This window comes from Coregonus lavaretus, assembly GCF_964263955.1.
Source record: "Coregonus lavaretus genome assembly, contig: HAP1_SCAFFOLD_4841, whole genome shotgun sequence".
In the NCBI taxonomy this organism is placed as follows: Eukaryota; Metazoa; Chordata; class Actinopteri; order Salmoniformes; family Salmonidae; genus Coregonus; species Coregonus lavaretus.
Window position 1 is genome coordinate 22,217 of NW_028165563.1, and position 23,756 is coordinate 45,972.

General features: G+C 46.6%; 1 protein-coding gene across 1 annotated transcript in view; it reads left to right on the plus strand.

Moving 5' to 3' along the window:
• Nucleotides 1-23,620, plus strand: part of tmem135 (transmembrane protein 135) — a gene marked incomplete at its 5' end in the record, with an annotated part of 36,012 nt that extends 12,392 nt beyond the window's left edge. Inside the window, 6 exons of the mRNA XM_084190873.1 lie at nucleotides 4,821-4,909; nucleotides 5,531-5,698; nucleotides 6,184-6,253; nucleotides 19,043-19,210; nucleotides 20,874-20,937; nucleotides 23,516-23,620. Of these exons, the coding sequence (XP_084046999.1) occupies nucleotides 4,821-4,909; nucleotides 5,531-5,698; nucleotides 6,184-6,253; nucleotides 19,043-19,210; nucleotides 20,874-20,937; nucleotides 23,516-23,595 (639 nt within the window). The 3' untranslated portion in view covers nucleotides 23,596-23,620. The remainder of the gene's footprint in view (nucleotides 1-4,820; nucleotides 4,910-5,530; nucleotides 5,699-6,183; nucleotides 6,254-19,042; nucleotides 19,211-20,873; nucleotides 20,938-23,515) is intronic.
• Nucleotides 23,621-23,756: the final 136 nt, after the last annotated feature.

A 23,756-nucleotide genomic window follows, 5' to 3' on the forward strand; every position in this document is an offset into this window, starting at 1 on the left:
ACCCTCCTCTCTCTCTCTGTGTCTCTGTCTCTCACCCTCCTCTCTGTCTCTGTCTCTGTCTCTCACCCTCCTCTCTGTCTCTGTCTCTCACCCTCCTCTCTCTCTCTATCTCTGTCTCTCACCCTCCTCTCTCTCTCTGTCTCTGTCTCTCACCCTCCTCTCTCTCTGTGTCTCTGTCTCTCATCCTCCTCTCTCTCTCTGTCTCTGTCTCTCACCCTCCTCTCTGTCTCTGTCTCTGTCTCTCACCCTCCTCTCTGTCTCTGTCTCTCACCCTCCTCTCTCTCTCTGTGTCTCTGTCTCTCACCCTCTCTCTCTCTGTGTCTCTGTCTCTCACCCTCCTCTCTCTCTCTGTGTCTCACCCTCCTCTCTCTCTCTGTGTCTCTGTCTCTCACCCTCCTCTCTCTCTCTGTGTCTCACCCTCCTCTCTCTCTCTGTGTCTCTGTCTCTCACCCTCCTCTCTCTCTCCCTGTGTCTCACCCTCCTCTCTCTCTCTCTGTCTCTGTCTCTCACCCTCCTCTCTCTCTCTGTGTCTCTGTCTCTCACCCTCCTCTCTGTGTCTCTGTCTCTCACCCTCCTCTCTCTCTCTGTGTCTCTGTCTCTCACCCTCCTCTCTCTCTCTGTGTCTCTGTCTCTCACCCTCCTCTCTGTCTCTGTCTCTCACCCTCCTCTCTCTCTGTCTGTCTCTGTCTCTCACCCTCCTCTCTCTCTCTCTCTGTGTCTCTGTCTCTCACCCTCCTCTCTCTCTCTGTCTCTCACCCTCCTCTCTGTCTCTGTCTCTCACCCTCCTCTCTCTCTCTCTCTGTCTCTCACCCTCCTCTCTGTCTCTGTCTCTCACCCTCCTCTCTCTCTCTGTCTCTGTCTCTCACCCTCCTCTCTCTCTCTCTGTCTCTGTCTCTCACCCTCCTCTCTCTCTCTGTGTCTCTGTCTCTCACCCTCCTCTCTCTGTCTCTCACCCTCCTCTCTCTCTCTGTCTCTGTCTCTCACCCTCCTCTCTCTCTCTGTCGCTGTCTCTCACCCTCCTCTCTCTCTCTGTCTCTCACCCTCCTCTCTCTCTCTCTGTCTCTCACCCTCCTCTCTCTCTCTGTGTCTCTGTCTCTCATCCTCCTCTCTCTCTCTGTCTCTGTCTCTCACCCTCCTCTCTGTCTCTGTCTCTCACCCTCCTCTCTGTCTCTGTCTCTCACCCTCCTCTCTCTCTCTGTGTCTCTGTCTCTCACCCTCCTCTCTGTGTCTCTGTCTCTCACCCTCCTCTCTGTCTCTGTCTCTGTCTCTCACCCTCCTCTCTCTGTCTCTGTCTCTCATCCTCCTCTCTCTCTCTGTCTCTGTCTCTCACCCTCCTCTCTGTCTCTGTCTCTCATCCTCCTCTCTCTCTCTGTCTCTCTCTCACCCTCCTCTCTCTCTCTGTCTCTGTCTCTCACCCTCCTCTCTGTCTCTGTCTCTGTCTCTCACCCTCCTCTCTCTCTCTGTGTCTCTGTCTCTCACCCTCCTCTCTCTCTCTGTGTCTCTGTCTCTCACCCTCCTCTCTCTCTCTCTGTCTCTCACCCTCCTCTCTCTCTCTCTGTCTCTCACCCTCCTCTCTCTCTCTGTCTCTCACCCTCCTCTCTCTCTCTGTGTCTCTGTCTCTCACCCTCCTCTCTCCATCTGTCTCTCACCCTCCTCTCTCTCTCTGTCTCTCATCCTCCTCTCTCTCTCTGTCTCTCACCCTCCTCTCTCTCTCTCTGTCTCTCACCCTCCTCTCTCTGTCTCTGTCTCTCACCCTCCTCTCTCTCTCTGTCTCTGTCTCTCACCCTCCTCTCTCTCTCTCTGTCTCTGTCTCTCACCCTCCTCTCTGTGTCTCTGTCTCTCACCCTCCTCTCTCTCTGTCTGTCTCTGTCTCTCACCCTCCTCTCTCTCTCTGTGTCTCTGTCTCTCACCCTCCTCTCTCTCTCTGTCTCTCACCCTCCTCTCTCTCTCTGTCTCTCACCCTCCTCTCTCTCTCTCTCTCTGTCTCTCACCCTCCTCTCTGTCTCTGTCTCTCACCCTCCTCTCTCTCTCTGTCTCTGTCTCTCACCCTCCTCTCTCTCTCTCTGTCTCTGTCTCTCACCCTCCTCTCTCTCTCTCTGTCTCTGTCTCTCACCCTCCTCTCTCTCTCTGTGTCTCTGTCTCTCACCCTCCTCTCTCTCTCTGTCTCTCACCCTCCTCTCTCTCTCTGTCTCTCACCCTCCTCTCTCTCTCTCTGTCTCTCACCCTCCTCTCTCTCTCTGTCTCTGTCTCTCACCCTCCTCTCTCTCTCTGTCTCTGTCTCTCACCCTCCTCTCTCTCTGTGTCTCTGTCTCTCATCCTCCTCTCTCTCTCTGTCTCTGTCTCTCACCCTCCTCTCTGTCTCTGTCTCTGTCTCTCACCCTCCTCTCTGTCTCTGTCTCTCACCCTCCTCTCTCTCTCTGTGTCTCTGTCTCTCACCCTCCTCTCTCTCTCTGTGTCTCTGTCTCTCACCCTCCTCTCTCTCTCTGTGTCTCACCCTCCTCTCTCTCTGTGTGTCTCTGTCTCTCACCCTCCTCTCTCTCTCTGTGTCTCACCCTCCTCTCTCTCTCTGTGTCTCTGTCTCTCACCCTCTTCTCTCTCTCCCTGTGTCTCACCCTCCTCTCTCTCTCTCTCTGTCTCTGTCTCTCACCCTCCTCTCTCTCTCTGTGTCTCTGTCTCTCACCCTCCTCTCTGTGTCTCTGTCTCTCACCCTCCTCTCTCTCTCTGTGTCTCTGTCTCTCACCCTCCTCTCTCTCTCTGTGTCTCTGTCTCTCACCCTCCTCTCTGTCTCTGTCTCTCACCCTCCTCTCTCTCTGTCTGTCTCTGTCTCTCACCCTCCTCTCTCTCTCTCTCTGTGTCTCACCCTCCTCTCTCTCTCTGTCTCTCACCCTCCTCTCTGTCTCTGTCTCTCACCCTCCTCTCTCTGTGTCTCTGTCTCTCACCCTCCTCTCTGTCTCTGTCTCTCACCCTCCTCTCTCTCTCTGTCTCTGTCTCTCACCCTCCTCTCTCTGTCTCTGTCTCTGTCTCTCACCCTCCTCTCTGTCTCTGTCTCTCACCCTCCTCTCTCTCTCTGTCTCTGTCTCTCACCCTCCTCTCTCTCTCTCTGTCTCTCACCCTCCTCTCTGTCTCTGTCTCTCACCCTCCTCTCTCTCTCTCTCTGTCTCTCACCCTCCTCTCTGTCTCTGTCTCTCACCCTCCTCTCTCTCTCTGTCTCTGTCTCTCACCCTCCTCTCTCTCTCTCTGTCTCTGTCTCTCACCCTCCTCTCTCTCTCTGTGTCTCTGTCTCTCACCCTCCTCTCTCTCTCTGTCTCTCACCCTCCTCTCTCTCTCTGTCTCTCACCCTCCTCTCTCTGTCTCTCACCCTCCTCTCTCTCTCTGTCTCTGTCTCTCACCCTCCTCTCTCTCTCTGTCTCTGTCTCTCACCCTCCTCTCTCTCTCTGTCTCTCACCCTCATCTCTCTCTCTCTGTCTCTCACCCTCCTCTCTCTCTCTGTGTCTCTGTCTCTCATCCTCCTCTCTCTCTCTGTCTCTGTCTCTCACCCTCCTCTCTGTCTCTGTCTCTCACCCTCCTCTCTGTCTCTGTCTCTCACCCTCCTCTCTCTCTCTGTGTCTCTGTCTCTCACCCTCCTCTCTGTGTCTCTGTCTCTCACCCTCCTCTCTGTCTCTGTCTCTGTCTCTCACCCTCCTCTCTCTGTCTCTGTCTCTCATCCTCCTCTCTCTCTCTGTCTCTGTCTCTCACCCTCCTCTCTGTCTCTGTCTCTCATCCTCCTCTCTCTCTCTGTCTCTGTCTCTCACCCTCCTCTCTGTCTCTGTCTCTGTCTCTCACCCTCCTCTCTCTCTCTGTGTCTCTGTCTCTCACCCTCCTCTCTCTCTCTGTGTCTCTGTCTCTCACCCTCCTCTCTCTCTCTCTGTCTCTCACCCTCCTCTCTCTCTCTCTGTCTCTCACCCTCCTCTCTCTCTCTGTCTCTCACCCTCCTCTCTCTCTCTGTCTCTCACCCTCCTCTCTCTCTCTGTGTCTCTGTCTCTCACCCTCCTCTCTCCATCTGTCTCTCACCCTCCTCTCTCTCTCTGTCTCTCACCCTCCTCTCTCTCTCTGTCTCTCACCCTCCTCTCTCTCTCTCTGTCTCTCACCCTCCTCTCTCTGTCTCTGTCTCTCACCCTCCTCTCTCTCTCTGTCTCTGTCTCTCACCCTCCTCTCTCTCTCTCTGTCTCTGTCTCTCACCCTCCTCTCTGTGTCTCTGTCTCTCACCCTCCTCTCTGTGTCTGTGTCTCACCCTCCTCTCTCTCTCTGTGTCTCTGTCTCTCACCCTCCTCTCTCTCTCTGTGTCTCTGTCTCTCACCCTCCTCTCTCTCTCTGTCTCTGTCTCTCACCCTCCTCTCTCTCTCTGTGTCTCCGTCTCTCACCCTCCTCTCTCTCTCTGTGTCTCCGTCTCTCACCCTCCTCTCTCTCTGTGTCTCTGTCTCTCATCCTCCTCTCTCTCTGTCTCTGTCTCTCACCCTCCTCTCTCTCTGTGTCTGTCTCTCATCCTCCTCTCTCTCTCTCTGTCTCTGTCTCTCACCCTCTCTCTCTCTCTGTGTCTCTGTCTCTCACCCTCCTCTCTGTGTCTCTCTCTCACCCTCCTCTCTCTCTGTGTGTCTCTGTCTCTCACCCTCCTCTCTCTCTGTGTGTCTCTGTCTCTCACCCTCCTCTCTCTCTCTGTGTCTCTGTCTCTCACCCTCCTCTCTCTCTGTGTCTCTGTCTCTCACCCTCCTCTCTCTCTCTGTCTCTCACCCTCCTCTCTCTCTCTCTCACCCTCCTCTCTCTCTCTGTGTCTCTGTCTCCAGGTTCTGCTGTTCTGTTTCACAGCATCTCTCTACATGTTCTTCTTCAGGAGTAAAGATGGACTTAAAGGATTCTCTTTCTCAGCACTCAAGTAAGGGTTCTATATGAAACTCCAAACATATGGCGGTGCGTGTTTGGATAGCACTTTGCTCTAAAGACAGTATTTTAGCTGGCTCAGTCAAAGTGGCTATCGGAGATTCTAATTAGCCCCTACACCTTCGATAATATTCACTCCCTCGGCTTTGGGACGCTTCTGAATATGGCGGAGGCCGAGGGGAAAGTGAAGGGACTGGTTTGGGATTTAGCAAGTGTTTAGTGTTAAATACACGCTACGAAACTTTGGCGAATTCGTCAGTATTTTTTAAACCTCCCACTTTGGGTTGGATGTATTAATGTGTAGTTCATACATGCATAAACTATGAGCAGAATTACTGTCTAACCTCAATTAGCCACGAAATCCCTGGTTTGAAAGGGACTGTTTACTGGAAGCTGTGCAGCGCCATTTTCCCTATTCATGGTATCTACACACACGGTGGTGTACTGCAAGCTTGGGTCACGTGGGCCAGCCCCCTAGCAATACGAGTTCCAGCCAATGAGCTTCAGCCCCTCGCCAATTTGAGTGACAGCTAGCGAGAGGCACACACTGTCCTGACCGTTATTGACCATTATAGCTAGAGGTTAGGTTCATCTCTGTCCTGATGTTCCTCCCCAGGTTCATCGTTGGGAAGGAGGAGATTCCAACGCACTCCGTTCTGTCTGAGCACAACTATCCACAACCTCCGGAGACACCTGTCACCACGGAGTCACAGGGGTCAACAGGAAGCCCCGCATCAGGCAGGAAGTCCCTCATCGCCCTCACCAGGAGACTGCTAGAATCTATGTGAGGACACATACACACACACACAGCAACGTTTACAAACACACACACACACACAGAGTTGTAGTCTCCCGAGTGGTGCAGTGGTCTAAGGCACTGCATCGCAGTGCTAGCTGTGCCACTAGAGATCCTGGTTCGTATCCAGGCTCTGTCGTAGCCGGCCGCGACCGGGAGACCCATGGGGCGGCGCACAATTGGCCCTGCGTCGTCCAGGGTAGGGGAGGGGAGGGAATGGCCGGCAGGGAGGTAGCTCAGTTGGTAGAGCACGGCGTTTGCAATGCCAGGGTTGTGGGTTCGATTCCCACGGGGGGCCAGTATGAAATAAATAAATAAAATAATGCTAAATGACGTAAAATGTAAAAAATGTTTAAAATGTAAAATGTTGTAGTGACCGTGTTGTTTGAGGACACACACACACAGCAACGTTTACAAACACACACACACACACACACACACAGAGTTGTAGTGACCGTGTTGTTTGTCTCCAGATGCAAGCATGGGCCCAGACACAGATGCTGTAAACACTACCAGGACAACTGCATAGCCTACTGTGTCAAGGTGAGATACCTACCAGCTGCTGTGAGGAAGTAAGTACCTCTGAAAATTATGTTTTTTTTTGGACAGATGGATATTTGATCTTCATTTCAACACGATTGACAGATAAAGGTAACCTAATTTAACAAATAACACTGAAAAATTACACAGAAACGCCCGTTGGTACCTTTATCGTCCATTAAATGACTAAAGATAGAAATGGAGGGTCCAGCCTTACGTGAAGGTCAGAAACTTGGTCTGGTTTGGTCTTAACCATACAGGTAACAAGTTATACCAAGATCAAAAGAGCTCTCTGAGGCCCTAAGAGGAAACATTGTTGAGGCCCATGAGTCTGGGAGTCATTTCACAAAACATTAAGGTGCCCCCCACCCTTGCCCTCAGAATGTCCTCAACTCGTCAGGGGCATGGACTCTACAAGGTGTCAAAAGCGTTCCACAGGGATGCCGGCCCATGTTGACTCCAATGCTTGCCACAGGTGTCAAGTTGGCTGGATGTCCTTTGGGTGGTAGACCATTCTTGATACACACGGGAATCTTTTGAGCATGGAAAACCCAGCAGCATTGCAGTTCTTGACACAAACCGGTGCACCTGGCACCTACTACCATACCCCGTTCAAAGTGAATTAAATATTTTGTCTTGCCCATTCACCCTCTGAATGGCACACATACACAATCCATGTCTTAGTTGTCTCAAGGCTTAAAAATCCTTCTTTAACCCGTCTCCTCCCCTTCATCAAATCAAATCACATTTTATTTGTCACATACACGTGTTTAGCAGATGTTATAGCGGGTGTAGCGAAATGCTTGTGCTTCTAGCTCCAAAAGTGCAGTAATATCTAACAATTTCACAACATATACCCAATACACACAAATCTAAGTAAGGAATGGAATTTAAGAATATATACATATATGGACAAGCAATGACAGAGCGGCATGGACTAAGATACAGTAGAATATTATAGAATAGAATGCAGTATATACATATGAGATGAGTAGTGCAAGATATGGAAACATTAATAAAGTGACTAATGTTCAATTTCTTAAAGTGGCCAGTGATTTCAATAGGCAGCAGCAGCCTCTAATGTGCTAGTGATGGCTATTTAACAGTCTTGATGGCCTTGAGATAGAAGCTGTTTTTCATTCTCTCGGTCCCAGCTTTGATGCACCTGTACTGACCTCGCCTTCTGGATGATAGTGGGGTGAACAGGCAGTGGCTCGGGTGGTTGATGTCCTTGATGATATTTTTGGCCTTCCTGTGACATCGGGTGCTGTATGTGTCTTTGAGGGCGGATAGTTTGCCTCCGGTAATGCGTTCGGCAAACTGCACCACCCTCTGGAGAGCCCTGCGGTTTTGGGCGGTGCAGTTGCCGTACCAGGCGGTGATACAGCCCGACAGGATGCTCTCAATTGTGCATCTGTAAACGTTTGTGAGGGTTTTAGGTGCCAAGCCAAGGAACTTGAAGCTTTCCACCTTCTCCACTGCGGTCCCGTCGATGTGGATAGGGGGGTGCACCCTCTGCTGTTTCCTGAAGTCCACGATCATCTCCTTTGTTTTGTTGACGTTGAGTGAGAGGTTATTTTCCAGGCACCACACTCCCAGAGCCCTCACCTCCTCCCTGTAGGCTATCTCGTCATTGTTGGGAATCAGGCCTACTATTGTTGTGTCGTCTGCAAACTTGATGATTGAGTTGGAGGCATGCTTGGCCACGCAGTCATGGGTGAACAGGGAGTACAGGAGGGGGCTGAGCACGCACCCTTGTGGGGCCCCAGTGTTTAGGATCAGCGAAGTGGAGGTGTTGTTTCCTACCTTCACCACCTGGGGGCGGCCCGTCAGGAAGTCCAGGACCCAGTTGCACAGGGCAGGGTTCAGACCCATGGCCTCGAGCTTAATGATGAGCTTGGAGGGTACTATGGTGTTGAATGCTGAGCTATAGTCAATGAACAGCATTTTTACATACAGTTGAAATCGGAAGTTTACATACACTTAGGTTGGAGTCATTAAAACTTGTTTTTCAACCACTCCACAAATTTCCTGTTAACAAACTATAGTTTTGGCAAGTCGGTTAGAACATCTACTTTGTGCATGACACAAGTAATTTTTCCAACAATGGTTTACAGACAGATTATTTCACTTATAATTCAGTGGGTCAGAAGTTTACATACACTAAGTTGACTGTGCCTTTAAACAGCTTGGAAAATTCCAGAAAATTATGTCATGGTTTTAGAAGCTTCTGATAGGCTAATTGACATAATTCGAGTCAATTGGAGGTGTACCTGTGGATGTATTTCAAGGCCTACCTTCAAACTCAGTGCCTCATTGCTTGACATCATGGGAAAATCAAAAGAAATCAGCCAAGACCTCAGAAAAACAATTGTAGTCCTCCACAAGTCTGATTCATCCTTGGGAGCAATTTCCAAACGCCTGAAGGTACCACGTTCATCTGTACAAACAATAGTACACAAGTATAAACACCATGGGACCACGCAGCCGTCATACCGCTCAGGAAGGAGACGCGTTCTGTCTCCTAGAGATTAAAAAAAGCCAGACTACGATTTGCAAATGCACATGGGGACAAAGATCGTACTTTTTGGAGAAATGTCCTCTGATCTGATGAAACAAAAATAGAACTGTTTGGCCATAATGACCATCTTTATGTTTGGAGGAAAAAGGGGGCAGCTTGCAAGCCGAAGAACACCATCCCAAACGTGAAGCACGGGGGTGGCAGCATCATGCTGTGGGGGTGCTTTGCTGCGGGAGGGACTGGTGCACTTCACAAAATAGATGGCATCATGAGGAAGGAAAATTATGTGGATATATTGAAGCAACATCTCAAGACATCAGTCAGGAAGTTAAAGCTTGGTCGCAAATGGGTCTTCCAAATGGATAATGACCCCAAGCATACTTCCAAAGTTGTGGCAAAATGGCTTAAGGACAACAAAGTCAAGGTATTGGAGTGGCCATCACAAAGCCCTGACCTCAATCCTATAGAAAATGTGTGGGCAGAACTGAAAAAGCGTGTGCGAGCAAGGAGGCCTACAAACCTGACTCAGTTACACCAGCTCTGTCAGTAGGAATGGGCCAAAATTCACCCAACTTATTGTGGGAAGCTTGTGGAAGGCTACCCGAAACGTTTGACCCAAGTTAAACAATTTAAAGGCAATGCTACCAAATACTAATTGAGTGTATGTAAACTTCTGACCCACTGGGAATGTGATGAAAGAAATAAAAGCTGAAATAAATCATTCTCTCTACTATTATTCTGACATTTCACATTCTTAAAATAAAGTGGTGATCCTAACTGACCTAAGACAGGGAATTGTTACTAGGATTAAATGTCAGGAATTGTGAAAAACTGAGTTTAAATGTATTTGGCTAAGGTGTATGTAAACTTCCGACTTCAACTGTATACAGTACAGTGATGCGCAGGTTAACTCATAACCCACAGTCCCCGTGGGCGGTTATATCTGACTTCAACTGTAGGTATTCCTCTTGTCCAGATGGGATAGGGCAGTGTGCAGTGTGATGGCGATTGCATCGTCTGTGGATCTATTGGGGCAGTATGCAAATTGAAGTGGGTCTAGTGTGACAGGTAATGTAGAGGTGATATGATCCTTAACTAGTCTCTCAAAGCACTTCATGATGACAGAGGTGAGTGCTACGGGGCGATAGTCATTTAGTTCAGTTACCTTTGCTCTCTTGGGTACAGGAACAATGATGGCCATCTTGAAGCATGTGGGAACAGCAGACTGGGATAGGGAGAGATTGAATATGTCCATAAACACACCAGCCAGCTGGTCTGCGCATGCTCTGAGGACGCGGCTAGGGATGCCGTCTTGGCCGGCAGCCTTGCGGGGGTTAACATGCTTAAATGTCTTAATCACGTCGGCCATGGAGAAGGAGAGGCCACAGTCCTTGGTAGTGGGGCCTCGTCAGTGGCACTGTGTTATCCTCAAAGCGGGCAAAGAAGGTGTTTAGCTGGTCCGGAAGCAAGACGTCGGTGTCAGCTACGTGGCTGGTTTTCCCTTTATTATCCGTGATTGTCTGAAGACCCTGCCACATACGTCTCGTGTCTGAGCCGTTGAATTGCGACTCCACTTTGTCTCTATACTGATGTTTTGCCAGTTTAATTGCCCTGCGGCGTGAGTAGCTACACTGTTTGTATTCTGCCATATTCCCAGTCACCTTGCCATGGTTGAATGCGGTGGTTCGCGCTTTCAGATTTGTGCGAAGGCTGCCATCTATCCACGGTTTCTGGTTAGAGTAGGTTTTAATAGTCACAGTTGGCACAACATCACCTATACACATCCTGATAAACTCAGTCACCGTTTCAGTGTATTCGTCAAAATTATTTTTGCAAGCTACCTGGAACATATCCCAGTCCGCGTGATTGATCAAAACAATCTTGAAGTGTGGATTCCGATTGGTCAGACCAGCGTTGAATAGTCCTTAGCACGGGTACTTCCTGTTTGAGTTTCTGCCTATAGGAAGGGAGGAGCAAAATGGAGTCGTGGTCAGATTTGCCGAAAGGAGGGCGGGGGAGGGCCTTATAACCATCCCGGAAGTCCGAATAGCAATGGTCGAGGATTTTAGTAGCGCGAGTACACCAGTCGATATGGTGATAGAACTTCGGCAGCCTAGTCCTCAAATTTGCTTTGTTAAAATCCCCAGCTACAATAAATGCAGCCTCAGGATATGTGGTTTCCAGTTTGCATAAGGTCCAGTGAAGTTCTTTGAGGGCCGTCGTGGTATCGGCTTGAGGGGGGATATACACGGCCGTGACTATAACCAAAGAGAATTCTCTTGGGAGATAATACGGTCGGCATTTGTGGAAAAAGTGATTTTGAAGTGGATTTAACATGTGACATCAACAAGGGATCATAGCTTTCACCTGGTCAGTCAGTCATGTAAAATGGCAGGTGTTCTTAATGATTTGTATACTACTACCACAATAGCCTACTGTGTCAAGGTAAGATACCTACAGTGCCTTCAGAAAGTATTCAGAAAGTATTCACACCCCTTCACTTTTTCCACATTTTGTTGTGTTACAGCCTGAATTTAAAGTGGATGAAATTGAGATTTTTGTCACTGGCTTGCAGACAATACCCCATAATGTCAAAGTAGAATAATGTTTTTAGAATTTTTTTGAAATGAATAAAAATAAAAACCTGAAATGTCTTGAGTCCTAAAGTATTCAACCACTTTAGTTATGGAAAGGCTAAATAAATTCAGGAGTAAAAATGTAAGTCACATAATAAGTTGCATGGACTCACTATATAAAAGTGTTTAGCATGATGTTTGAATGACTACCTCATCTCTGTAACACACACATACAATTATCTGTAAGGTCCCTCAGTCGAGCAGTGAATTTCAAACACTGATTAAACCACAAAGACCAGGGAGGTTTTCCAATGCCTCGTAAAGAAGGGCACCTTATTGGTAGATGTGTCCTTCCTAAATCAGTTGCCAGAGAGGAAGGAAACCGCTCAGGGATTTCACCATGAGGACAAACAGTTACAGAGTTTAATGGCTGTGATAGGAGAAAACTGAGGATGGATCAACAACATTGTACTTACTCCACAATACTAACCTAAATGACAGAGTGAAAAGAAGGAAGCCTGTACAGAATAAAAATATTCCAAAACATGCATCCTGTTTGCAACAAGTCACTAAAGTAATACTGCAAAAACATTTGCAAATAATTTAATTTTATGTCCTGAATATAAAGTGTTATGTTTGGGGCAAATCCAACACAACACATCACTAAGTACCACTCTTCATATTTTCAAGCATAGTGGTGGCTGCATCATGTTATGGGTATACTTGTCATCGGCAAGGACTAGGGAGTTTTTTGGGGGGATAAAAATAAACCGTGGTGGCTGCATGATGTTACGGTATGCTTGTAATCATTAAGATATGGGGAGTTTTTCAGGATAAAAAATAAACGGAATGGAGCTAAGCACAGGCAACATCCTAGAGGAAAACCTGGTTCAGTCTGCTTTCCACCGGACACTGGGAGACAAATTCTCCTTTCAGCAGGACAATAATGTCAAAATAACGCCAAATATAGACTGGAGTTGCTTACCAAGAGGACATTGAATGTTCCTGAGTGGCCTAGTTACAGTTTTGACTTAAATCGGCTTGAAAATCTATGGCAAGACCTGAAAATGTCTGTCTAGCAATGATCAACAACCAACTTGACAGAGTTTGAAGAATTTAAAAAGAATAATATGCAAATATTGTACAATCCAGGTGTGCAAAGCTCTTAGAGACTTACCCAGAAAGACTTACATCTGTAATCGCTGCTAAAGGTGATTCTAACATGTATTGACTCTTTTGTGAATACTTATGTAAATGAGATATTTCTGTATTTAATTTTCAATAAATTAGCAAAAATGTTCCATTTTTGTTATTATGGGGTATTTTGAATTCACGCTGTAACACAACAACGTGTGGTATAAGTCAAGGGGTGTAAATACTTTCTGAAGGCACTGTATATATACTGTATACTACTACTGCTACCACTACTACTACTACTACTACTACTACTGCTACCACTACTACTACTACTACTGCTACTGCTACCACTACTACTACTACTACTGCTACCACTACTACTGCTACCACTACTACTGCTACCACTACTACTACTACTACTACTGCTACTACTGCTACCACTACTACTGCTACCACTACTACTGCTACCACTACTACTACTACTACTGCTACTACTACTACTACTACTACTACTACTACTACTACAGCTACCACTACTACTGCTACCACTACTACTGCTACCACTACTACCACTACTACTACTACTACTACTACTGCTACTACTACTGCTACTACTACTGCTGCTGCTGCTACTACTACTACTACTACTACTACTACTACTACTACTACTACTACTACTACTACTACTACTACTACTACTACTACTACTACTACTGCTGCTACCACTACTACTACTACTACTACTACTACTACTACTACTACTGCTGCTACCACTACTACTACTACTACTACTACTACTACTACTACTACTACTACTACTACTACTGCTGCTACTACTACTACTACTACTACTACTGCTGCTACTACTGCTGCTGCTACTACTACTACTACTACTACTACTACTACTGCTACCACTACTACTACTACTACTACTGCTGCTACTACTACTACTACTACTACTGCTACCACTACTACTACTACCACCACTACTACTACTACTACAGCCTACTGTGTCAAGGTTACATGCTGACCATGCCGCTCGCGCGTGTATGTAGATTTTATGGCAGTTTAGCTAGCTAGCTAGCTAGCTTGCTGTTGCTAGCTAATTTGTCCTGGGATATAAACATTGGGTTGTTATTTTACCTGAAATGCACAAGGTCCTCTACTCCGACAATTAATCCACAGATAAAAGGGTAAACAATTCAAGTAATCTCTCCTCCTTCAGGCTTCTTCTTCTTCTTTGGACTTTATATGGCGGTTGGCAACCAACTTTAAGGTGCATTACCACCACCTACTGGACTGGAGTGTGGACCTCAGTTCATCTTTCAATCACCCACGTGGGTATATGCGCCTAAAAACCAATGAGGAGATGGGAGAGGCGGGACTTGCAGCGCGTGAGCAGTTTGGATGCAATGATGGAATAACATGTATGTGTCAATTTATTAGACATGGGCTGTTACGGTGACCGTATTACCGCCACACCGGCGGTCACGAGTCATGACGGCAGTCAAATTCCACGTGACCGTTTAGTCACGGTAACGAGGCTTCTCCGAGCTCTGATGTTGCTGCTGGTCATTAGTATCCTACCAAACTTGCTAACTGCCTGGTACTCAGCACTCTATTGTCCCTCTAAATCACTATGACATCAATGCAAATGTAATCGGAAATCGAATCAAACACTTCATGAGAGCTCGTGTTGCTCAAACAGAGTGATGGCCTCTACTAAAAAGAGGAGGATCCCATCAGCTTTCTATAGGCTAGGCCTACTATATTTATTTCTCAACTTTCCTAATATTAAGCATATTGCTTCTCTTTACAACAGGAGTACAGCCTACCTGGCTGGCATGAAAATTAATCACGGGAAAAGCGTCCTCCATTCGCTATTTAAGTGCATAGATGACATGTCTTTTTTCCCACTGCCCCTGTTTCGAGACAGGTGCATGATAATGGTCCATTCTAAATCAAAACTAATTTCACACATATATTATTTAGTATATGCATAGACAAGATTAAATCAAGAATAGTCTGATAGTTGACAATATTAGCCTATCACTTGTGAATTATATATTATCACTTGTGAATGATGCCCAGCTTAAGACAAGAAACAGCGCATGCTTTTTTTGTGTGACTTTTCTAATCATACAGTGGGGAAAAAAAGTATTTAGTCAGCCACCAATTGTGCAAGTTCTCCCACTTAAAAAGATGAGAGAGGCCTGTAATTTTCATCATAGGTACACGTCAACTATGACAGACAAATTGAGAAAAGAAAATCCAGAAAATCACATTGTAGGATTTTATATGAATTTATTTGCAAATTATGGTGGAAAATAAGTATTTGGTCACCTACAAAGAAGCAAGATTTCTGTCTCTCACAGACCTGTAACTTCTTCTTTAAGAGGCTCCTCTGTCCTCCACTCGTTACCTGTATTAATGGCACCTGTTTGAACTTGTTATCAGTATAAAAGACACCTGTCCACAACCTCAAACAGTCACACTCCAAACTCCACTATGGCCAAGACCAAAGAGCTGTCAAAGGACACCAGAAACAAAATTGTAGACCTGCACCAGGCTGGGAAGACTGAATCTGCAATAGGTAAGCAGCTTGGTTTGAAGAAATCAACTGTGGGAGCAATTATTAGGAAATGGAAGACATACAAGACCACTGATAATCTCCCTCGATCTGGGGCTCCACGCAATATCTCACCCTGTGGGGTCAAAATGATCACAAGAACGGTGAGCAAAAATCCCAGAACCACACGGGGGGACCTAGTGAATGACCTGCAGAGAGCTGGGACCAAAGTAACAAAGCCTACCATCAGTAACACACTACGCCGCCAGGGACTCAAATCCTGCAGTGCCAGACGTGTCCCCCTGCTTAAGCCAGTACATGTCCAGGCCCGTCTGAAGTTTGCTAGAGTGCATTTGGATGATCCAGAAGAGGATTGGGAGAATGTCATATGGTCAGATGAAACCAAAATAGAACTTTTTGGTAAAAACTCAACTCGTCGTGTTTGGAGGACAAAGAATGCTGAGTTGCATCCAAAGAACACCATACCTACTGTGAAGCATGGGGGTGGAAACATCATGCTTTGGGGCTGTTTTTCTGCAAAGGGACCAGGACGACTGATCCGTGTAAAGGAAAGAATGAATGGGGCCATGTATCGTGAGATTTTGAGTGAAAACCTCCTTCCATCAGCAAGGGCATTGAAGATGAAACGTGGCTGGGTCTTTCAGCATGACAATGATCCCAAACACACCGCCCGGGCAACGAAGGAGTGGCTTCGTAAGAAGCATTTCAAGGTCCTGGAGTGGCCTAGCCAGTCTCCAGATCTCAACCCCATAGAACATCTTTGGAGGGAGTTGAAAGTCCGTGTTGCCCAGCGACAGCCCCAAAACATCACTGCTCTAGAGGAGATCTGCATGGAGGAATGGGCCAAAATACCAGCAACAGTGTGTGAAAACCTTGTGAAGACTTACAGAAAACGTTTGACCTGTGTCATTGCCAACAAAGGGTATATAACAAAGTATTGAGAAACTTTTGTTATTGACCAAATACTTATTTTCCACCATAATTTGCAAATAAATTCATTAAAAATCCTACAATGTGATTTTCTGGATTTTCTTTTCTGATTTTGTCTGTCATAGTTGACGTGTACCTATGATGAAAATTACAGGTCTCTCTCATCTTTTTAAGTGGGAGAACTTGCACAATTGGTGGCTGACTAAATACTTTTTTCCCCCACTGTAGTTGCACACCTCATGTAGTCTAGCCCATAGTCCTATATGTTCTGATAAGGTTTGTATCACAAATAAAGTGGCCAAATAACTTCTTAAAATGAAGCACATTAATCCGCTTTACAAGGGGTGTAGAGCCTAACTGGCAGACATTTTACATTTTAGTCATTTAGCAGACACTCTTATCCAGAGCGACTTACAGTTAGTGAGTGCATACATATTTCATACTGGCCCCCCGTGGGAATCGAACCCACAACCCTGGCGTTGCAAACGCCATGCTCTACCAACTGAGCTACACAGGGTCTAACCCTAAAATCCACTATAAACTATACCCATCCACTATAAACTATACCCATCCACTATAAACTATACCCATCCACTATAAACTATACCCATCCACTATAAACTATACCCATCCACTATAAACTATATCCATCCACTATAAACTATACCCATCCACTATAAACTATACCCATCCACTATAAACGATACCCATCCACTATAAACTATACCCATCCACTATAAACTATACCCATCCACTATAAACGATACCCATCCACTATAAACTATACCCATCCACTATAAACTATACCCATCCACTATAAACTATACCCATCCACTATAAACTATACCCATCCACTATAAACTATACCCATCCACTATAAACGATACCCATCCACTATAAACGATACCCATCCACGATAAACTATAACCATCCACTATAAACGATACCCATCCACTATAAACGATACCCATCCACTATAAACTATACCCATCCACTATAAACTATACCCATCCACTATAAACTATAACCATCCACTATAAACTATAACCATCCACTATAAACTATACCCATCCACTATAAACTATAACCATCCACTATAAACGATACCCATCCACTATAAACGATACCCATCCACTATAAACTATAACCATCCACTATAAACGATACCCATCCACTATAAACGATACCCATCCACTATAAACTATATCCATCCACTATAAACTATACCCATCCACTATAAACTATATCCATCCACTATAAACTATACCCATCCACTATAAACTATACCCATCCACTATAAACGATACCCATCCACTATAAACGATACCCATCCACTATAAACGATACCCATCCACGATAAACTATAACCATCCACTATAAACGATACCCATCCACTATAAACGATACCCATCCACTATAAACTATACCCATCCACTATAAACTATACCCATCCACTATAAACTATATCCATCCACTATAAACTATACCCATCCACTATAAACTATATCCATCCACTATAAACTATACCCATCCACTATAAACTATACCCATCCACTATAAACTATACCCATCCACTATAAACGATACCCATCCACTATAAACTATACCCATCCACTATAAACGATACCCATCCACTATAAACGATACCCATCCACTATAAACTATACCCATCCACTATAGATCAGTATCTAGATCTCATAGCTCTGATATTTTACATTTACATTACATTTTAGTCATTTAGCAGACGCTCTTATCCAGAGCGACTTACAGTTAGTGAATACATTTTTTTTTTTTATATATTTTTTTTTATACTGGCCCCCCGTGGGAATCGAACCCACAACCCTGGCGTTGCAAACGCCATGCTCTATCAACTGAGCTACATCCCTGCCGGCCATTCCCTCCCCTACCCTGGACAACGCTGGGCCAATTGTGCGCCGCCCATGGGTCTCCCGGTCGCGGCCGGCTGCGACAGAGCCTGGATTCGAACCAGCATGTTGAAGAACATAGATCAGTATCTAGATCTCATAGCTCTATGATATCATGAACTCAGACCTGACTGATCTGTTGTTATCTAATAGATTTTTTGTATATATATATATATATATATATATATATATATATATATATATATATATATATATATATATATATATATATATAATTTTTATTTTTTATATACCTACAATCCAATGTAATGTTTTTTAAATTTGAAACAGAAAACCATGTGATCAACTTGATTCTCTTTTAAATGTTTTATTGTTTGACAGCCCTAATTCTAGTGTATTATCTTGAGGGTATGTGTATGCTGACTTCACAAAATGAATTTCCATGTAAATGGTCAATAAAGTATATCGTCAAAGAAGATCGGCAGACGCTGCTTCTCCAGTAGAAATCCCCGATCCCGCTCGCAGGCCGTGTCATGTCGACGTTGGCTAGCTAAGCAGAAACACGTCATCGGGTCTAATGTTCAACTACTTAAGACATTGGCTCCAATCTAGGTTGTGCCTTTTTAGATTTTGAGAAAATGAACAACTAAGGAAGAATGTTTCACTTCTCTCATTGACTTCTCTAACCCCGGCCTGGTCGGCCTGGTCTGCCTGGTCGGCCTGGTCTGCCTGGTCTGGTCTGCCTGGTCTGCCTGGTCGGCCTGGTCGGCCTGGTCTGCCTGGTCTGCCTGGTCTGCCTGGTCTGGTCTGGTCGGCCTGGTCGGCCTGGTCTGCCTGGTCTGCCTGGTCGGCCTGGTCTGCCTGGTCGGCCTGGTCGGCCTGGTCTGCTTCACAAGCGTTCCCAGAAGTCTGGCAATGTTGCGTCTCCGGGTTTAGAAACTGTGATATCGTATTGTAGTAACGTGGTTTCTAGGGCTTCATGTTCAGTGTGGGCTACCTGATCCAGTGTTGTCTGAAGGTTATAACACGTTATAGTAATGGTCTATTCATGTTGTCTCCAGGGCTTCATCCGCATGTTCAGTGTGTACCTGATCCAGTGTTGTCCGAAGGTTATAACACGTTATAGTAATGGTCTATTCATGTTGTCTCCAGGGCTTCATCCGCATGTTCAGTGTGGGCTACCTGATCCAGTGTTGTCTGAAGGTTCCGTCAGCGTTCCGCCAGGTCTTTACGAAACCCTCCCGCCTCCCTTCTCTCTTCTACAACAAAGAGAACTTCCAGCTAGGGGCCTTCCTAGGGTCCTTCGTCTCCATATACAAGGTAAACACTATATATATATATATCCAGTGTTGGGATTAGTTACTTAAAAATGTCATTGCATATTACTCGTTACTTCTTTCAACAGGAACTAATTACTTATTACTGCCTGGGAAAAGTCATTAGTTACACTACTAGTTAGGGGTTCACAGTTTATTACTGCCTGGGTAAGTCGTTAGTTACACTACTAGTTAGGGGTTCACAGTTTATTACTGCCTGGGTAAGTCATTAGTTACACTACTAGTTAGGGGTTCACAGTTTATTACTGCCTGGGTAAGTCATTAGTTACACTACTAGTTAGGGGTTCACAGTTTATTACTGCCTGGGTAAGTCATTAGTTACACTACTAGTTAGGGGTTCACAGTTTATTACTGCCTGGGTAAGTCGTTAGTTACACTACTAGTTAGGGGTTCACAGTTTATTACTGCCTGGGTAAGTCATTAGTTACACTACTAGTTAGGGGTTCACAGTTTATTACTGCCTGGGTAAGTCGTTAGTTACACTACTAGTTAGGGGTTCACAGTTTATTACTGCCTGGGTAAGTCATTAGTTACACTACTAGTTAGGGGTTCACAGTTTATTACTGCCTGGGTAAGTCATTAGTTACACTACTAGTTAGGGGTTCACAGTTTATTACTGCCTGGGTAAGTCATTAGTTACACTACTAGTTAGGGGTTCACAGTTTATTACTGCCTGGGTAAGTCATTAGTTACACTACTAGTTAGGGGTTCACAGTTTATTACTGCCTGGGTAAGTCGTTAGTTACACTACTAGTTAGGGGTTCACAGTTTATTACTGCCTGGGTAAGTCGTTAGTTACACTACTAGTTAGGGGTTCACAGTTTATTACTGCCTGGGTAAGTCGTTAGTTACACTACTAGTTAGGGGTTCACAGTTTATTACTGCCTGGGTAAGTCGTTAGTTACACAACAGATTGTTGACACTGTTCTAATTTGGCACAACAGAAACTAGAGGCCATGAGTTACTTGGTCAGACAAAATGGCACCCATTGGCCTATAGGTGGCGCTGTTATAAGCAGTCTCACTTAAACCCTCGTATCCACCACCCCCGTTTGACCTGGAGACTTGACTTTGGATGTACGCGTCTTTCCTCATGCTAAACAAATCTGCCTCAAGGACCCATAAGGTCTGCCAGGATAGGTTGTCCTCCATCTTGGACATGCTTGAAAATATGAAGAGTGGTACTCAGTGATATGTTTTTTGATTTGGCCCAAACATAACGCTTTGTATTCAGGGCATAAAGTTAATTTATTTTCCCAATTTTGTGCTGTTTTACTTTAGTGCCTTATTGCAAACAGGATGCATGTTTTGGAATATTTTTATTCTGTACAGGCTTTCTTTTCACTCTGTCATTTAGGTTAGTATTGTGGAGTAACTACAATGTTATTGATCCATCCTCAGTTTTCTCCTATCACAGCCATTAAACTCTGTAACTGTTTTAAAGTCACCATTGGCCTTATGGTGAAATCCCTGAGCAGTTTCCTTCCTCTCTGGCAACTGAGTTATGAAGGACGGCTGTAACATCTTACCCCCAACACTGTATATATTCCTTTCTTCTTCTCTATCATTCCTAGGGTCCTTTGTCTCAATATACAAGGTACATATATTCTCTTTCTCTCTGATATGAACTACACTCTCTCTCCCCAGGGGACCAGCTGCTTGCTGCGTTGGGTGCGTAACGTTGACGACGAGCTCCACGCCCTCATAGCTGGTAGGTCAGAGACTTTCCACTGTCCAATCAGCTAGTCATTGGTTACAGAGTCCAGCAATGCATTCAATTCCGTTTTTGTCCCATTGAATCCCCTCTTTCTCTCTCTTTCTCTCTCCTCCATCTCTCTCCCTCCTCCATCTCTCTCTCTCTCTCTCTCTCCTCCATCTCTCTCCCTCCTCCATCTCTCTCTCTCTCTCTCTCTCCTCATCTCTCTCCTCCTCATCTCTCTCTCTCTCTCTCTCTCTCTCTCTCTCTCTCTCTCTCTCTCTCTCTCTCTCTCTCCTCTCTCTCTCTCTCCTCTCTCTCTCTCTCTCTCTCTCTCTCCCTCCTCCATCTCTCTCATCTCTCTCTCTCTCTCTCTCTCTCTCTCTCATCCTCTCTCCTCTCTCTCTCTCTCCTCATCTCTCTCTCCTCTCTCTCTCTCCTCCTCCATCTCTCCTCGTCTCTCTCCTCATCTCTCTATCCTCCTCTCTCTCCTCTCTCCTCCTCATCCACTCTCTCTCTCCTCTCTCCTTCTCTCTCTCACTCCTCCTCCATCTCTCTCTCTCCTCCTCCATCTCTCTCTCTCCTTCTCTCCCTCCTCCTCTCTCTCCTTCTCTCCTCTCTCCTCCTCTCTCTCACTCTCACTCTCTCTCCTCTCCGACTCTCCCGCATCTCGCTCGCGACAGCCTCGGACTCACTCTCCACACAGACACACCTCCAGTCACTCCTCCACTCCCATCTCTCTCTCATCTCCTCCTCTCCTCTCTCTCTCTCTCTCTCTCATCTCTCTCTCTCTCTCTCTCCTCCATCTCTCTCTCTCCTCTCTCTCTCTCTCCTCCATCTCTCTCTCTCCTCCATCTCTCTCTCTCTCCTCCATCCTCTCTCTCTCTCTCTCTCCTCTCTCCTCTCTCTCTCTCTCTCTCCTCTCTCCTCTCCTCTCTCTCTCCTCTCTCTCATCTCTCTCCTCCTCTCTCTCTCTCCTAGCTCTCTCTCCTCTCTCTCTCTCTCTCCTCTCTCTCTCTCCTCTCCTCTCTCTCCCTCTCCTCCATCTCTCTCTCTCTCTCTCCTCTCCTCCACTCTCTCTCTCTCCTCCATCTCTCTCTCTCTCCTCCATCTCTCTCTCTCTCCCTCCTCCTCTCTCTCTCTCTCTCTCTCCTCTCTCTCTCTCTCCTCTCCTCCTCTCTCTCTCTCCCTCCACTCTCCTCTCTCTCTCCTCCATCTCTCTCTCTCTCTCCTCTCCTCCTCCTCTCTCTCCCTCTCCTCCTCTCTCCTCTCTCTCCATCTCTCTCTCTCTCCATCTCTCTCTCTCTCTCCTCCATCTCTCTCTCTCTCCCTCTCCTCCATCTCTCTCTCTCTCCCTCTCCTCCATCTCTCTCTCTCTCCTCTCCTCTCTCTCTCTCTCTCCCTCTCCTCCATCTCTCTCTCTCTCCCTCTCCTCCATCTCTCTCTCTCTCCCTCTCCTCCATCTCTCTCTCTCCCTCTCCTCCATCTCTCTCTCTCCCTCTCCTCCATCTCTCTCTCTCTCCCTCTCTCTCTCTCTCTCTCTCTCTCCATCTCTCTCTCCTCTCCTCCATCTCTCTCTCTCTCCTCTCCTCCATCTCTCTCTCTCTCTCCCTCTCCTCCATCTCTCTCTCTCCCTCTCCTCCATCTCTCTCTCTCTCCCTCTCCTCCATCTCTCTCTCTCTCCCTCTCCTCCATCTCTCTCTCTCCATCTCTCTCTCTCGCTCCCTCTCCTCCATCTCTCTCTCTCCCTCTCCTCCATCTCTCTCTCTCTCCCTCTCCTCCATCTCTCTCTCTCTCTCTCCTCTCCTCCATCTCTCTCTCTCTCTCCCTCTCCTCCATCTCTCTCTCTCTCCCTCTCCTCCATCTCTCTCTCCTCTCCTCATCTCTCTCTCTCTCTCTCCATCTCTCTCTCTCTCCCTCTCCTCCATCTCTCTCTCTCTCCTCTCCTCCATCTCTCTCTCTCCCTCTCCTCCATCTCTCTCTCCTCTCCTCCTCTCTCTCTCCCTCTCCTCCATCTCTCTCTCTCCCTCTCCTCCATCTCTCTCTCTCCTCTCCTCCATCTCTCTCTCTCTCTCCCTCTCCTCCATCTCTCTCTCTCCTCTCCTCCATCTCTCTCTCTCCTCTCCTCCATCTCTCTCTCTCCTCTCCTCCATCTCTCTCTCTCTCATCTCTCCATCTCTCTCTCTCCCTCTCCTCCATCTCTCTCTCCCTCTCCTCCATCTCTCTCTCCCTCTCCTCCATCTCTCTCTCCCTCTCCTCCATCTCTCTCTCTCTCCCTCTCCTCCATCTCTCTCTCTCTCCTCTCCTCCATCTCTCTCTCTCTCCCTCTCCTCCATCTCTCTCTCTCTCTCCCTCTCCTCCATCTCTCTCTCTCTCTCTCCCTCTCCTCCATCTCTCTCTCCCTCTCCTCCATCTCTCCCTCTCTCCTCCATCTCTCTCTCCCTCTCCTCCATCTCTCTCTCTCTCCTCTCCATCTCTCTCTCCTCTCTCTCTCTCTCCCTCTCCTCCATCTCTCTCTCTCTCTCCCTCTCTCCCTCTCCTCATCTCTCTCTCTCCTCCATCTCTCCCTCTCCTCCATCTCTCTCTCTCCTAGGGTTCCTGGCTGGCATGTCCATGTTCTTCTACAAAAGCACAACAATCTCCATGTACCTGTTCTCCAAGCTAGTGAGGTGAGGCTGTGTCCCATTTCACCTGTAGTATTGTAGGAAGTTATACTACTGCCTCGGATGTCTGTCAGATGAAAACCACGTATCTTTATTGTACCACTGTGTCCCTCTCCAGACGATGTACTTTAAGGCATTGAGACGGGCCGCCTCCCCTACTTCTCCCAGGCT